The following is a 17,386-nucleotide window of genomic DNA, read 5'->3' as shown; positions in this document are numbered from 1 at the left end:
ATTTTCCCGCCTTTTTCAGTTATCTCTTTTTTTTTTTTTTTTTTTTGCAAACGCGCCACTTTGAATAGATTTAAATAGAATTCATAAGATAAAAATCGCCAAAATATCGCGCCACTTGGATAGATTTAGATAGACTTCATAAGATTAAAAAAAAAGTTAGTTAAAAATTTCATTTTCAATCAAATTAGGATAGAATTTTAGAATAAGATTGTTAGTTTAGAGTTTTATTTTCGATAAAATACCAAATAATAAACTTAAGGCCGCAAGACAATGTCATTTAGCGTTTTAACTTTTCACCAAGTGTCATATCATGTCGGATTAATATAGATAGACTTTGTAGCAAAGATAAAAATATAGAATTCTATTTTCAATCAAATTGAATTATAATATAATTTTATCTTAAAAGTTCATAAACAACTCGTGTATCGCACGGGGCACAAAACTAGTACTCTTTAAAATGGGGTGAGTGGTTGTTAGGAGTGTAATTTAGTGGGCCATATGCTTTAAATAAGAGAAATAATATAGTTTTTCCCTAAAGTAGCTTTCCTTTTATAGCGTGTTGCAAGTATTGTGGCGTTTTCTTGTTAGACAAGTGTTGCAAGTAAAAAAAACGGAGGAAGTATTTCTTATACTGGTGGAGGAAGAAGAAACTAGAAAACACAGGGAAGGGTCTAGCTCCGCGCCCACCACACCGCACCGCACCGTTCTACACTATTCTGCGGCGTCTGTGCTTCTAAATTTCTAATTCAGCCAATAGGGGAGCGAAAGTAAGAGAGAGAAAAAAAGCCATGGATTCCGACGAAGAAGACTTGGTGTTCTTCGGAACTCCCATTGAAAGAGAAGAAGACCTCACTACTCGCAAGAAGAAGGCCCTTGCTGAAGCTTCATCTCAACTTCGCACCCTTCCTTCATGGAAACAAGAGGTTTTCCTTTTTTTTTTGGATTTTTGTTCGATATTTTCATCTTATTCTGCATTTCATCATCTGTTTATTCGTCGAATTAATTTGTTTTGTTCAATTTTATTTTTTTAATTTCAATTTCATGTTGTATCATTTGGTTGATTGAAAAGTCTGGAAAATTCTTTTTGCATTTGCAATTTGAAATTGCATAGTTTATAGAGTTATTGTTATTGAAAATGTGGCAAATTAGTCAATAAACCTTTAATTCTTTGGTTATTAGTTTAGTATTGTTCATTGCATCGAAGGTAGCTTTTGTGAAATTCAGTATATAAGCGGAATGTAATTTGATGCACTAAAGTTTGATGTTGTCTACGACATTTGCAAAATCCGCTGCGATTTGTGAAAATCGGATAGTGAGGTATAAGGTATCCGGTTGCTAGTTATTTAGTCGTTACACAGCGAATTGTATATGAAGTATTAGTTGTTACCGTGTGGAGTATTAAAAATCTAAAGATGAAACAGCATTCGATATCTCACTAGTCAGAATACAATGGCCTGCACAGATTAATGGAGATTAGGAGGAGCATTAGTGTGTTGATAGTACTCTCTTTAGGATTTCCCATGTTATATAGATGAATCACTTGTGTGTCGCAGCTTAGGAATGAAATTAGTATATTGTAAGCGTATTGCTGTGCTCTTAGGCACACAATCAGTTTGCGTAACGATGATTGCTTCTTTCCTATGTGTTTGATTTGTTCTGTGTTGGGTTTATTAGTCTGTAACTGATGTGAAGTCGTAAACTTTTCTACAATCATCAACAACATTGATAGTTTTCTGAGTTTAAGATTTCTGTTGGGGTCTAATCCAGCTTGATCAGATTTGATATGTGTGTAGAATTTTTAATTTTGTTATTGTTGTTTGGCCTCCCGTATGCTCCGTTTGATGTGATGTGATTTAGATATAATTAAGTAATGAGTATTGAACAAGGTAATCAGACTAACAGAATAATAGAACATAGCATATTTTCTTATGTAAGTTTTTCATTCCTATAAAAATCTTCTTATGTAAGTTTTTCATTCCTATTTTCTTTCTCGTCCATAGTTTTCCATGTATATGTAAATTAAATAGCATAGGCATGTAAACGATATATGAATAAAATAGAATAGGCATGTATAAATTGTGAAGGTTAGAAAGGAAAGTCAACAACCGCTAGTGCTTTCTTCTACTTTGTTGCTTAGAAGTGATTATGTTGCTCTTAGGTCAGAGATGAAGAAGGGAGGAGAAGATTTCATGGAGCATTCACTGGAGGTTATTCTGCTGGTTTTTACAACACAGTGGGTTCAAAAGAGGGTATGTGCTGATGACCTTAATCTATATTTGTTTTTTAAAATTTTTTTTATAGATTGATTTAATCTTTTTTGTGTGAATTTCTGTGCAGGTTGGGCTCCGCAGTCATTCACATCTTCCCGGAAAAACAGAGCTGAAGCTAAAAAGCAGAGTATTTTGGACTTCCTGGATGATGATGAAAAAGATGTATGTGATATGCTTATATTATTCCTTATCTAGACTGTTTCTACTACTTATTAGCTATTACTTGCTGGATATTCTTTTTCTCTGTTTGTTGGTTGAGTATGTGTTTAATGTTTACTATTGCATGTCTACTTTATGCATAGTAGCATTCGTTTATTGATGTTATTAGCATAGAAATGCTGGATGGACAATGGATTATGTGAACCAAAATACATTAGCATTGGAGTAGATGCATAGCTTATCAATGAAGTATAATATATTCTGAAAAATAAACATTATGCTATAGCATAAGTTGTTCAAGATATGCATTTTGCACAGATCAATGCTCTTTAAAGTCAGATATCTTCATAATAACATACCCATTTATAATGTTAGTTCCTATTAATTTTTCTTTGATAATTTTAGCTGAGCAGGCAATGCAATAATGCAATTTCACATAGATACTCTTTGTTTTGCCTTGCTTCACTTTTGATCCAAAACTACCGGAGTATCATTGCTGTTATATGTCATTGTTATTGTTAATTCATGATCTGTTTTAATCAGAGTTTGATTCTCTTGTTTAAAGCATGTTAAAATTTTGTAGTAACAAGTACGCAAATGCATGCGGCCTAAACAATATGGGAAATAACATAGAATGATACTGAGGAGGTAAATTGATGCAACTCATGCAAGTAGAATAGAAGAAAGAGAGAGGAAAGGCAGTACAATACAGGTAGACAATTTTGCTGGGGAAAGTTGGGTATGGTTAGAGAGGTTTTAGGAGGGGAGAAATTAAGAAGAGGATGTAAGAAGAAATGATGGGAAAAAGATCTGTGGGTAAGAAACTGGAGTATATCTTGCTTTGGTTTAATACTCTTTAAATTGTAGATTTTGGTTCACGTGTCTTTGAATGCAATGTTCTTCCATTTGTCTGGGTTTTATTCATGCAATCTTTTAACATCTATAAATAAAGCACTAATCATGACTTTGAGAGTGATATACGTCTTTCAACTTACTAGGAAATGGGAGGCCAAGTTTTGGGAACATCATCACAATTTGATACGTTTGGATTTACTGCTGCAGAGCTTTCTCGCAAACAAGCTGAGAAGGAGCAGAAGCAGAGGTGAGTTTTCCTTGGTTCCCTTGTTAATTGCTCCATAATTATGGGTGTTCTTGAAGTTGCTTTTTTTAATTTTTATTTTTTTTAATAATCAAGTGTTTTGAGATCCAAATTATGGTGTTGTGAAAGTTAGGAACTTATTTGCTTAGTTTGTTTGATTGCTAATTTAATTGAGTAATGTTGATGATTCTTCTTTTTTCAAATGTCTCAGTTATTTTGGATTTTTGGGAAATGGTAGTGGTTTTTTTTTTTTCTTCTTCTGGGGTGTAATTCTAAGGGCAATATGACTTTCTTGTATAAAGATACTTTGTTGGAAAGGCTATGAATAACACTAGTAACAAATTGTTTTTGTGTTGCAGGCCATCAATTATTCTGTTTCCTGTTCCTGACGAATTAGTTATTCCTGCTACAGAATCCATTGGTTTGTTTTCTGATGCTGGTAATTTAGTTTCAGAGAAAATTTTGTACAGTCACTTAAAGCTTCTCTGTGTCATTTCTTAGGTGTAAAGTTGCTGTTAAAGATGGGATGGCGCCATGGTCGATCAATAAAGGATTCTTCTGTTAATTCTCTCCATGGTATGTTTTTAAAGTTTGGATAGCTTGTTGAAGTATCTTTCATTGTCATTTTAGTTTACAAGTTTGTCTATGTTGTTATAGACCCCATTGAAAAAGAATTAATTTTTTTCACCTTGCATTTGTTACTGTATAGAAACCAATTCTAAAAAATTTAGAAAATTGCAAACCAGATATTGTAATTGAGCATTGATCTTTCTTCCTAAATCATGCTCACCACTGACTCACTGAGTTGAAGGCTTGTATGAAAAGTTTAATTTTATCAACTTTGGATAAATTATGCAGACTTGTTGGTTAAATCGAGTTTGAGGTTGGTCTCCAGGTCATTGGATATCTGGGTAGGGTCGGTTCGGGTTACAAGTGTAAAAGTACTCAACCTAAGTTTCAGGTTCGGGTCAATTCAATGGGTTTAAGAGCTTATATTGTTATTATTCTTTTTCAATGGTAAAAAGTTGAGTTTCCAAGTGTTAATTTTTCTAAAATAAATTTTCCATCAGGAACAGAGTCAAAAGACATTTATATCCTTCGGACCGTTATAAAGTGATTGAAAATTAGCTGTATTCTACATGGCCCATGCACAGCTAGGTGAATAGGTTGATAGGGCTCTTGTAAATTAGAAATTGGCCCATCAAGTTAGTCCATAGTTTGAGCCAAGCCTGGTAAATCAGATTAAAGACAAAAGTGCTATATCTCATATTATAAAAGGTTGCCTTAACTTTGCTTTCATTGGGTTCGTTAAATAAGATACTTGATCAATATTATGGGGTATGTCACTGCACATTATATATCAAAGGTTGGCATATGAGGGTAGAAATGTAGAGCGGAATCCCTGATTGTGTTTGAGGAAGATATATAGGGAATTGCTTTGGTTCAAAGCATTGGCCTTAGATCTATTACAACTCATTTTCCTATTATAAACGAATTCATATCTTCTGGGGCCCTCCCTCATCTAGGTTTGAAAAATATGTGGACTTCTTAACACGATCTTAGAAGAAGGGTCAAAGAATAGTGGGATAAGTGGGAAATATGAACTTGGGAATTAGTTGGGGTTAAAGTCTTTGGAAGTTTATTAAATAAAAATAAAGTCGTCAAGAAGTTAAATTATGTAAAAAAGGAAAAAAAATTGGTGGTGAGTTCATTGAATATTTGATGATGTTAGGAAAATTAAGGAGAGACTTTTTTAAAGATTGAGCTACTGGAGGAAAAGTGTTTAGAGTAGAAAATTTTGTAGTTAATATTTTATGTAGAATGATAAAATTTACTGTCTAAAGGAGGAGATATTGTTCTGAATGTGTTTTCAAAGGTTGTGATTGGTAGGCATTTCATGAGAAAATGCTTTAAGGGAGAATTAGGTCTTGAAAGACAATAAGGTTATTTCTCTTAATGAAAATTTCAATAGGGACTTATTAAGGATGATATTATTTCTTGATGATGGTTTGTAATGGAGTTTTATCTATTATATGGTCAATAATTTGTTGCAATGCTCTTTTGAAGAACATGAAACTAAGGTGGAAAATATTTGTTTGGAAGAATTTAGTGGTGCGCTATAAGGCATGTTGGGATACAATTAAAGTGATCTCAAGGATTTTCAACAAGTCTGCTATGTTGGAAGCATCGGCAAGTGTGAGCTTCAAATTTTATTTTCTTCTTAAAAAAGACTGATCTTAAAATGTGAGGTGATAAACTTTCTCATAGTTTGTATAATATTTTGAGTTGAGGGCTAGCCAGTTCATTGTGCTTTCTGGTGCACTTTGTTTGATACTAAGTGCTTTTATAGATTGCTATTGAATTGATAACAGATATTAGTATTAGAGACGGGAAAGGTAATATTCTTAAATTTGGATTTTGTGGAAAAATACGGTATGGTGTTTCAACTTTTCTTGTTAGAATTTTAGGGCATTAGATATGAGAATTGTGGGTGGTAATGTATTTTGGGATATTTTCAAATGCTTGATTTTGTAGGAAGACTAGTGCAGATAAACTCTAATACTACGTATGACAGAACACAGAAGATAGGTACTTCTTTAACCATAATATGGAATTAAAAGCTGCTTAGAGTCGCAAGGAAAATTCAAAATTAAGGCCTTAGGGACACATTTTAGATTCCGACCTCTTCATGGGTCCATCGTTGTAAGTTTTGCAACCAAGGACTCAGGATCACGTTTTTAAGGTGTTAGTGTTGATGTATGGGAATAAACAACTAGACAAATCTCTGTTGAATTTTGTTAAAGTGGGCTTAACCTTAGATTGCACCACCTTGCCGCTAACGCAAGTTGTCACCCTTGCATGCAAAATTTAACTTTGACGAGCAGTACAATAGAGCTTTTGTTTGAGGTGTGCAATTTACTGTTTGAAACTATTTTCAGTAGGAGACATAATATGAACAGTGCAAGGTGTTGGTTCAATATTTTAGTAAATGACTTGGGATCATTTAGCGCATGACTTGGGATCATTTACTGTTTGGAATCATCATCTGTGTGTGTGTCTCTATCTCTGCGTCTCTCTCTCTCTCTCTCTCTCTCTCTCTCTCTCTATGTGTGTGTGTGTGTGTGTGTCTGTGTCTCTCTCTCTCTCTCTCTCTCTCTCTCTCTCTGTGTGTGTGTGTGTCCGTGACTCCGTGCGTCTTGTGTGCGTGCGGGCGGGCGGACATGTGTCCAATAAGACATTTATTTAAATGTTTACAGATTTTAAACCATATAGCCATATAGGCATGTGCAATTGTTTACTTGGTCTTTTTATTTTATTATTTTTTGACACTTTTTGAGGTGCAAGTTTGTAGGTTTCTCCATTGGGAATATACAACTTATATGGGACATGGGTAGATATAGACATCTAGATTTAGATGTTTGTTTAGCTCTTCTCGGGGTTTAAAACGAGGTGATGTACTGTCTTCTTCCTTATATAGTCGGTTTATTCAGTAAACTCTTTGTGAGACATTGCTCTAGCAAATGATGAGGTCTTAAGATGAAGGGATAGGGCTAAAATTCTCTCATTCACTATTTGTTGATGAATTTTCCTTGTGGACGCTTTTGTCTATTTAAGAAAATAACCTTACTAAGTCTGGTTCTGATTTTCTAATCTCAACTTCCGTTCATATGTCCTTGGCTTCTTGCTTCCTTGGCTGGTTGAGTGATTTAGAGTCTTCTTATTATAATATTGAAATTACGTGAAGGATTTATCCTTGAATGTTCTCCTTTTGGAATCTGGTGATTGAGAATGTCTCTAAGGTATAGGATTGATGGAAGCTGGCTTTTTACTCCTATGGGAGTAGGATGGCTCTTATTAAATGATGTCTTTTAATATTGCTCTTTATCACCTTTTCTTTTCTTCTAAATCTATTTACAAATAACTGCAACATTTTCCAACTTTATTTTGAAGTTGAGGCCTTGAGGGTTTCAATAATGGTTATACACTTATACCTTACGTGTGAACTGTGGGAAGCCAGGTGGAAAGAATAAACTGTCTTGATATTTTGCGGAGCAGTGGCCAACAAGAGCTTCGACCTGTGTTTGTATAGTGTATTTTAAGGATGGAAACTGATGTGTGGGAAATAAATGAATTACAAGCAAAGTTAAATATGTGATTCACTTATTAAAAAGTTTAATGAAATCAAGGTTCTCAATCTTCAATTTCATGCAAAGTTTGATATAATTAATGCAATCACAAACATTAATATGCTCACAAAGATGCAATAGGAGAGAAAATGTTATTAATTGATAATAAGCAAAACTTGTTCTTGAAAAACATCTCTCCTTTATAGGTGGCTACCAATACCCTTTGATTGGTCAACTTTTAATAAGAGTCCTAAGCTTACATGTGAATGGTCAAGATCAACTGGTTAAATACAGAATAGGTTGTAAAATATCCATAGAAGTCTTAGCGCAGGCGTTTTTGAAAATTGAAAGCTGAAAGAAGTCGTTCCCTAGAGTGCTTGGGCATGGGGCAGGTCCCCTGAACAATCAGGGCAGGATTGCCTCGGCGGGGCAACCAAATTGGCCATGGAGGAAACTCTAGACTGCTTGACTTGAAACACTTATAAACTCTTTTCTCATTCATATTAGGTTTGGTTTATAACCTATCGATGGAAAGCCTTTGAACACAATTCATATCTTCAAGTGGAATTACCTTGAGTCTATTGTAACAAAGATGATATCGCTATCCAAAATTAATAAACCATAATGAATAACAACCGAGCACTTATACTTTTGTACATAATTTCACCTTTGCTTCTATTTTTTTAATGACTGACCATCACACAAAGTTTCTTATACCTAAGCCATGTTGTAAAGTTGGATAACCATCCAAACAGTAGTTTAATACACCAGTTCTAAACTTAGTCAAACATCCATATTTAATTCATGGGCATCATGGATGTTCCCACATCATAAAGACTCAACTGAAGAGTGGCTGTGTGAAGGGCTATTTATGTGTCAGTAACTGAAATAATTAAGTAGTTTTGTTGTTAAGTTTGTCATTCTCTTTTAGGTTAATTTTTTAATTTTTTTTTCCCTTAATGGATTCTTATCTGACTGAGCGGATGGAGGAGGTTGTTTTCTTATATTGATATTTATCAATATGTATTGTCTTGTTGAAAGAGGCTCGCCGAGAAGCTAGAAAAGCATTTATGGCCCTTTCTTCTGCCGACAAATCTTCTGATACAGCTGGCTCTGAGCCCCATAAGAATGGTGCTGATGGCCTTATGGAGGAGCTAGCTACTGATGATGATCAGTCCACCCGGAGCACACCAGTAAGTTTATAATTTGCAGTATTATTTGAATTGTCACCTGGGAATTGGGCAAATTTATAACTATTTTGTGATTCACTGTTAGGTTACTTAGTCCTCTTGTTATATTTCTCTCTTTATGAATCAATGAAATATTTTTCTTAGCATGTATATAAGAATGTAAGATATATGTCCATTATATATGTTGATTAGAGAATACTTCTATTTATTTTTTGCTTACTTGCTGTTTTAAAGATAAGATGTCAACATTCAAACTTGATCATAATTGTTTTTTTAAATAAAATAAATCCGAACTCGTGAAAATAAACTGCTAACAGTCTTAAAACAAACTCTGTGCTTTTTAAGTGGTGAAGGCCATTAGCCTATTTGACTTTTTAAAAAACAGAGTCAAAGATCCTGACTTGTCTTCTGTTTCATTTCTGCACAAATTGCGGAATACCTGCACTTAAAACAATGTAGAATCTAATCTGGTTGTGTTAAGATTTACTCAAGGAAAATATAACATAATACAACTGTTTCTTTCAAGAGGTATACTGTCATAAAAGAACGGTTATAGGCTAGGTTCTTTCTGCTAATGTTTCAAGGCATCTTTATATCTGAATTTTGTGCGTACTGTATCGTGTAAACTTCACTGTTTGTAGCAAATTTATGATTGATGCTACCTATTTATGGGTGAATGCCAAAAATGACGAGTATCAATATTTGTTGGAGTTGAATATTAACTGGCTTCATGATTTGAAAAGTGTGCCCCTATCTAACATGTTTTGCTTGTTTTAGGTATATGTACGTCAGCCAAAGCAGGATTTGTACGGTCTAGGTTATGATCCATACAAGCATGCTCCAGAATTTCGAGGTATGTGACATGATTTTTCTTGTCTGTATTCTTATCCAAGTCAAGGTATTTACTGTCATGCTTGATGTGGGAAATCTGAAGTGTTTGGTTATATTTTCAGAAATGAAAAGATCACGTTTATCAGGGAATAATGAGATTGGATATAGAAAAACTTCATCATCAAGACAAGAACCTCTTATTGCCAAATGTAATATTTCCCTTTGCCTATAGATTACTTTATATGCTTTAATTTTGTTAAGACATTGAGAAAATGAAGTTACTAACTGCTACTTCTTACTTACAGCAGGAAAGCTTGCTTCTGGTTTTGGCATTGGTGCCCTGGAGGAATATGATGTCGAGGATGAGGATATCTACTCATCTGGTTAGTCTTACGTTAAAGATAAACATTATATGGGATTGGTGCTTAGATTTATGAGTTTTTCCCAATTTTAAAAGATCTGGTTTTGTGGGATGGCTTTGACTTTGTAGATTACTTCTGTGATAGGAAATTGTAAATTTACATAGTTTAGAGTGGTGGAAACCATCATCTAAAGGTTGGGTCATTTTTCCTTTGATGAGTATAATAATTTCTTGCTTACTTCCCCCCCAAAAAAAAAGGTTGGATCATTTGCTCCTAGTGCTTATGTCTTTGACTTTGTGGGGTACCTGGTCCTCCTTGAAACTTAAAATTCCCATCTAACTTTCTTTTTATGTAAAAAATATCCGATTGTTTGTCTTTATTTACTTTGGTTCCTTATCTTCTGATGTTTTCTTTCTTTTCATAGATTGCTATTAAAAATTCCTTTCTTGCTCTAAACACTCTTTAAAAGTCAAATAGCTGGCTATATTCCATTAGTGTCCTTTATTACTCATTGTCTGTTGGTAGATTTAATTAATAATTTCTCTTTTATTGAACTATTATTTCCTATAGGCTTGTAGATGCTATTGAATGGGATCTTGTGTTAATTTTTTTTTCCCTTTATTTTATTTTATTTATGTAATTTTTTTTGGTGGTGTTCCAATTGAGACACTGTGGGATCCTGTCAGCCGTTGCCTCGTTGAAATGGCTGTTCAGCATTTGTATTTGTGTTTCTATTACTGGTCTCATCTTTGCTTGAGATTTTCCGGACCTTATAGTTTCCTTGTTGACATTGTTATCCATGCTTGATTTCTGCTGTTTAGGACATGATAACGTTGAGACTTATCTCCCAAATGATGATGATGAGCTCTTGAGACTGGAAATAGCTGATGGGCAAAAAGCAGCTGAAGTGAACCAAGGTTCTGGTCTTAGATTCAGAGTTGCATCTAATACTGATTATCAGCTGGAAAGGTACTTTCCATACGTAGCAGTGTATGCATATCTCATGCTTTGTTATCTTCTGTGCTCTATAGCTCTTTTGTATCATCTTCTTGATGATTATTATTGTTATCAATGCTTGTTTCCACATTGGATTTTTCTCCTCCAACCATGTTATTTGCTTGTAGGCTTTTTAAAGGATTTGTCGAATTATTTGCATGGTTTGAAAGTTTTTGCATAATTATTTTAACGAATTTTCTAGGTCAGTCTGTCACATCCATAATCAGCTACTTGATTTGCATGGAATGGCACTTACTAGGAAGGACTTTGTATTCCACACAGGTGCCCTTTTTGCCTTGGTAGGGTACAAAATCAGATATTATATAGCCTAGTGAAACTGACCCTACAAAAAGAAAGCTTAAAAAGTAGCAATGTAGGAGATATACACTAACTGGCTAAAGATTATTGTAGTTAACTTGTTCTGAGGGATTTGTTCCACAACATGATTGGCAAGACCTTTTCAATTACATCTATCACATGTATACATATCGCCTTGCTATTGTTTCTTTATTTGTTTTCGTTAAACTCCTGGCCTTGCCAGTGTTGCCACTGTAGAGTCTAATTGTTTCTTGGTTGTGATGAAAACAATTAAATACATTCACACTTTTTATTCTTGAAATACTATTCTGACCTAATATAACAAATTTTCTATCAATCTGTGTCCAGATTTGATCCTCCAATTATTCCGAAAGATTTTGTGCCACAACATAAGTTTCCTGCTCCTCTTGAAACAAACAACCTGATGAGCGACCCCCCTCCACCAGAGGTTGCACCTCCTGCTGACAATAACCTTAAAGTCATGATTGAGGGAGTTGCAGCTCTCGTGGCTCGCTGTGGTAAATTATTTGAGGACATTTCTAGAGAAAAGAATCAGACCAACCCACTGTTTAGTTTTCTTAATGGCGGAAGTGGCCATGATTATTATGCAAGGAAGTTATGGGAAGCACAACAGAAGTGTAATGGTCAAATTAGAATGCGGCCAGATGAAAAGTTACATTCTGTTGTTCAGAAATTGACAGCTGAGAGTCGTGGGAAAATGTTAGGGGAAAGGCCACTGGAAAGGACATTACATGATTCAAGTTCTGTTTCTGCTGCTGACGATAAAAATAATAATAATCAATCCAATCTGTCCGATACATTCATTAAGCCTGAAGTGATTGTAAGTGGTCTTATATAATTATTGTTTTTCTAATTGTGCTTGATAATATCATTAATGGCTTGATACTGATATTAGCTCTAATTTATTGGATATGTATGTTAGAATTTTTGCGTTACTGGCAAAAATTTTGTTGATTGGTCGTGCACAGTACACACCTGATCTCTCATATCTTGCTATGGGCAGGTGTCTCATGGTATTGTAGACATTGTCAGGATGTGCTTTCTTGAATTTTATAGCATGCAAGGGACTAGGGTTAATAGAATCTTGAATTTTTTTATTAAAATTTACTTATTCTGTATGTCCATCAGAGGGAACTCCTTGAAACTGCAAAGCCTTACAAAGATGATCCAGGAAAGCAAGAAAGATTTGAGCAATTCTTAAAGGACAAGTATCAGGGAGGACTTCGTGTGACAGATACAGGTAAATCAACTTATATGTCGGAAGATGCTAGAGCTCGTGAGAGATTGGATTTTGAGGCGGCTGCCGAGGCAATACAGAAATCCAGATCTGCCAACCAAAGCAAGCTTTCTGGCCAGCAGTCAATGGACTTCACTATGGCAACTGGAATGCAGTTTACCTCTGGTGGATTTCAGGTTAGTTTCAGGATCATTTGAACTATAGTACCAGAAGCAGTGGTTTTAAATTTCTAAGCATTCTCTCCACAGCTTGGGAAGGAAATCTCTACTGAAGAGTTGGTGTCAAAAAAGATGTATCCGAAGCGTGAGGAATTCCAATGGCGACCTGCCCCTTTATTATGCAAGCGTTTTGACATTGTTGATCCTTTTATGGGAAAAGTGAGTTTATTTCCTTTTTGCTTTCAATTTACATCTGCAATGTATTAGTTTATATTATACTTAATAGCTAGTTATTCCCTGGTAAGCATTATCTTTTTACAAGTTTAGAGGCGCACGCAATGCGGGCATGACTATCCCCCTCCAAATTTGCTTATACAGTTATTTATACTTTGTACATAAAGTTATCTACTATACTTAACTTATTTGCATAAATGGCACCATATTGACATAATATATTACTATTTTTTTTATGGTTAGTCTATGTAAGAATCCAGTTAAGGGATGAGCAACTTGAGAAAACCTTTTTTTTTTTTTTTTTTTTTTTTTTAAGTCCTAGATTTCACTTTAAACAAACTCAAATTTATGTATTTTTAAGCGTTACACGGGCTAAAAAAAATTTCATTGTATTAATGTGCATCAATTAAATCATACATAAGATAAGTTTCATTTTTGTATTTATATCATTTTTTTTGTTGTATTTATATCATTTAAACTATACATGTAAAATATGTACACAGTATATATAGTCTAACATTACTACTAACATAAGTAATTATTGGAGTAAACATAAATAATTGTTGGAGTAATATATATGTATAGTCTAACATAAGTAATTATTTTGAGAAAAAATAACTACCATGAGAGGAGTTACCTTTTTACATTTAGGAACATTTATGGAGTAGTTAAAAATGGAATGTAATTAAAGAAAGGTTAGACTTTAAGTAAATTTAAATTTTTTATTAGTAATAAATTATTTGGAGAGGGTAAAATGGTCCACTCAAAATTTCCCAACCAAAAACACCTCTTCTCTTTATATATTACTCCCTCCGTTTTTAAATACTTGCTCCATTTCTCTTAGACACGCATGCCGATGCTAATCTTTGATCACTAATATCTTTAATTATCAATAAGTATAAATTCTAACAATTGAAAATTAATAATCTATTCATTGAGATGATTCCAACAAGTACCCACAAGACTATATTTTTTCTTATGTATAAATCACAAACATTAGTCAAATTAGCAACAAATGAATAGTGCAAAAAGTAGAAATGGAGCAAGTATTTAAAAACGGAGAGAGTACATAGGTTTCTGAATATATATCCAATCACTTCAGGTTTCCCACATCAAGTGTAAGATAAATGTCATGACTTAGGTAAAGCATAGACCAAGAGAATATACACTACATACCATGAAATTCTGTTTAATCGGGTTTTTTTTTTTTTTTTTTTTTTTTTTTTTTTTTTTTTCTTTAATAATTTTGTGTGTGTGTGTATCTTTTATGCGACTCTGTGTGCGTGTGTCTATATCTTTTATGCTACTCTCTATTTTGTCATTTATTGTCATCTATATACGTTTATGATCTAAATCATCAACGAATGAAAAACGATTTAATACTTTTTATTCTATTATTGTAATTTCACTTTCCTGTATATATTCAAGTAGCTTTTCTAATTTGTTTTATTATTATGTACTTTGCCAGCCGCCTCCTGCTCCAAAGATAAGAGGCAAGGTGGATTCTCTCATTTTTGCCCCAGATACTGCCAAAATGAAGAAGACAGAGGATATCTCTAATGAGCTGTCCATGGACATGAGTAGCAAAGAAGCTGAAGTTACTGTGGAAGTTGAAAATATAGAGCGACCAGTTGACCTATACAAGGTTTTTGTGCTTCTCATTTTCTCTTTTTGGTTGCTCAATTGGTAGTTTAGCTCATTTGTCCGAGTTACTGATTTTTTTTACACTGCTTTAAGCATTATCACTCATGAATTTTAATTTAGATGATCTTTCCCCAGTCATGCTTAACGTTGCTCTGATTCTTTATCCTTTAAGCTGTTTGCTTCTGTTTGACATGACTGGCATACCTATGGTCGTATGGAGTCAGGATTGGCAAAAAATCATTATGCTTACTCCTGGAATGTCCAATATTTTCCTTTCTGTTATTACATAAAATTCCTTTTTTCATTCCAACTCACAATCCTAGAAAGGGGTCTGCACATGCGTAGGAGGAGCTCAATTGGTAGTTAACTCAGCCTTTAGGCATGGTGGGACCAAGTCTCACAAGTGAAATTTTAGGGGGTATCTTTTTTCTTTATTTCCCCTTTTGTTTCTGAGCTGTCTTTGGCCCTAATTTTTTTGACTCTGAATTAACCCAGCAGAGGCTTACCAAAGGGAGTTCCCACTAGTATGCTTATTGCTGTGAAATAATTACTTTCAGCTCAGTCTCTGAGGATTTTGTTTAACCAGACATTCTGAATTTTTCTCTTATCTACAATATTTATTTGTTGTTACAATTGCATGTTTTTGGTCCAAATAAAGTGTCAAGTATCCAAATCCATATCACAATTGAGTATTTGAGATGAAATGAAGAGTTTATCATAGTGTATTTGAGATGAAATGAAGAGTTTATCATAGTGTATTTGAGATGAAATGAAGAGATTATCACAATTGATTATTAGAGATGAAATGAAGAGTTTATCATAGTGGATATCACTTGTGTATTTGAGATGAAATGAAGAGTTTATTATAGTGTTTCGTTATAGAGAACAGGATCTTTTTCTTTCTTTGTGAGAACGTGAAATAGGCTAATATTTCTCACGCTATTAACAGTAAAATTAAGAGAAAGATTGGCTCTTTGGTTAGCTAAATAATCTGATTTTTTGATAATTGATCTATAAAGAAGAAATAAGAAAGATGGAAGCTTGTCTATTGATTGAAAATGGCAAAAGATTTACAAAGGATAGGTCAATAGCTTTAGGCTGTCACTCTCTAACAATGGCTTGAAGCCATAACTTTCTAGGTTTCCCTAATAAATTTATGTCTACTATTTTCTTTCCCCTCCTCTATTTATAAATAAGGACTACTAACCTAGTGAGCTAATATTACTAGATTACCCATACTACCCCTCCTTAGGTTAGTCTGTTACAAAACATTGTACTTTCATTTCCTTGTATCACCTGTCTGTTGCTCTTATCTAAGATTCATGCTGGCATCTCTAATTGGCAATATGAGAGATTTCCCTTTTTTGTCTAGAGTTTCTAAGTTGAGATAGAGTTGTCATCTTGTAAGTTGAGATATGACAAGTAGACTGTATGCTGGAGCCCCTGGAGGGACGTTAGGTCATGGGAACACTGGTTTTCATGTGAGGTTCTTTTTTGTAACCTTCGTATGCAAAGGAGCTCAAGAAGTTGAACTGCTCCAGAGCAGCGGAAATTCTTTCTTTTCCTTTTTTTTAATGGGCAGAAAAGCTGAAACTTTTGTGTGACCTTATACATCTAGATTTTTTACTATCTCTGGTTCAGAGTGTTCAGACATAGGCTTTAGTTTTTCACCTTTTAAGTTGTTTTATGCACAGGCTATATTCTCTGATGACTCTGACAACGAAGAGGACGTTTCTGCTGTAAATGAAATGGAAGATCCACAGAAGAAGACTGAAGCTGCTAGTGCTGCATTTAGTCGCATAGTAGCGGGTGACTTTTTGGAGTCTTTGGGCAAAGAACTTGGCCTAGAGGTTCCGCCAGATCTACCATCTGCTACTACTAAAGCTGGGATTTCTGCGCCTCATAAAGATGTCACTGATCTCCAGGCAAAGGATTTGCCATCACCTCCAGCTCTGGGTACAGTGTCTGTAGCTCGGGACAACAAAATCTTGAATCGTGTGATTGATGACAAGGATAGAGCGCAAAAAGAATCATCTATAAGGGGAAAGGAAGTCATTACTCCAAGTTCGCATAGTGTCAGCAATAAAAAACTGGAGAGGGAAGATCGAGGGAACAGAAAAAAGAAACATGAGTCCAGTAGTTCGTCTTCAGAAGATGAAAGGAGTAGGAAACGCTCTAGGAAGCATCATCGTAGACGCACTAGTTCAGATGATGATTCTTCTGATGATTCCAGAAGTCGGCATAGTTCTAGGTCAAGAGATGACAAAAGGCGGTCTTCTCGGAAGAAGCATCGAAGGAGAAAGCATTCAAGGCATAGGTGACAGTGGGAACTGGGAAGGTTACTTGGTACATAGTGAATACAGGAGAAATCTGAAAATGATGCCATAGATTATTGAGGCCAGCTATTCAGGCAAGAAGAGCGCTGTTCAAGAATTTGAGACTGATGGATCATAGTTTGTCATGGCTAACATTGGAGCATGAAGAAATGAATGTATTTCATGTATCTTTCAAGATCAATGATTCCTAGGGACAGAAGTATAATTGTATATTCTTTTGTGATGTTGAAATTGATCATGCTTACATGTTCTCTCTAACACCTCAACCTCGTCTTTGAGACTTGATATTGAACATGAAGAAATTTTTGTAATGCTTGCTATTTTGGGATGTAATACACCGTAGTTATAAATTTTGGGTTTCTCCACCTTTCTAAGAAGAAATAGTACTCGTAAAAAATTACATG

At 34.5% G+C, this 17,386-nt stretch overlaps 1 protein-coding gene across 1 annotated transcript; it reads left to right on the top strand.

Moving 5' to 3' along the window:
• The first annotated feature begins 620 nt into the window (after positions 1 to 620).
• Positions 621 to 17,343, top strand: LOC110726093 (G patch domain-containing protein TGH-like). Its single transcript, XM_021905549.1, has 16 exons — positions 621 to 923; positions 2,159 to 2,249; positions 2,338 to 2,432; positions 3,428 to 3,531; positions 3,888 to 3,949; positions 4,030 to 4,104; positions 8,697 to 8,848; positions 9,623 to 9,698; positions 9,799 to 9,885; positions 9,982 to 10,059; positions 10,860 to 11,007; positions 11,701 to 12,193; positions 12,502 to 12,786; positions 12,859 to 12,987; positions 14,471 to 14,647; positions 16,341 to 17,343. The coding sequence occupies exons 1-16, from the start codon at positions 789 to 791 to the stop codon at positions 16,965 to 16,967; spliced, it is 2,814 nt and encodes a 937-aa protein (XP_021761241.1). The 5' UTR covers positions 621 to 788; the 3' UTR covers positions 16,968 to 17,343.
• The last annotated feature ends 43 nt before the right edge of the window (positions 17,344 to 17,386 follow it).

The sequence above is a fragment of the Chenopodium quinoa genome, unplaced genomic scaffold (genome assembly GCF_001683475.1).
Source record: "Chenopodium quinoa cultivar QQ74 unplaced genomic scaffold, ASM168347v1, whole genome shotgun sequence".
NCBI lineage: Eukaryota > Viridiplantae > Streptophyta > Magnoliopsida > Caryophyllales > Amaranthaceae > Chenopodium > Chenopodium quinoa.
This window is presented reverse-complemented; position numbering and strand designations above follow the sequence as displayed.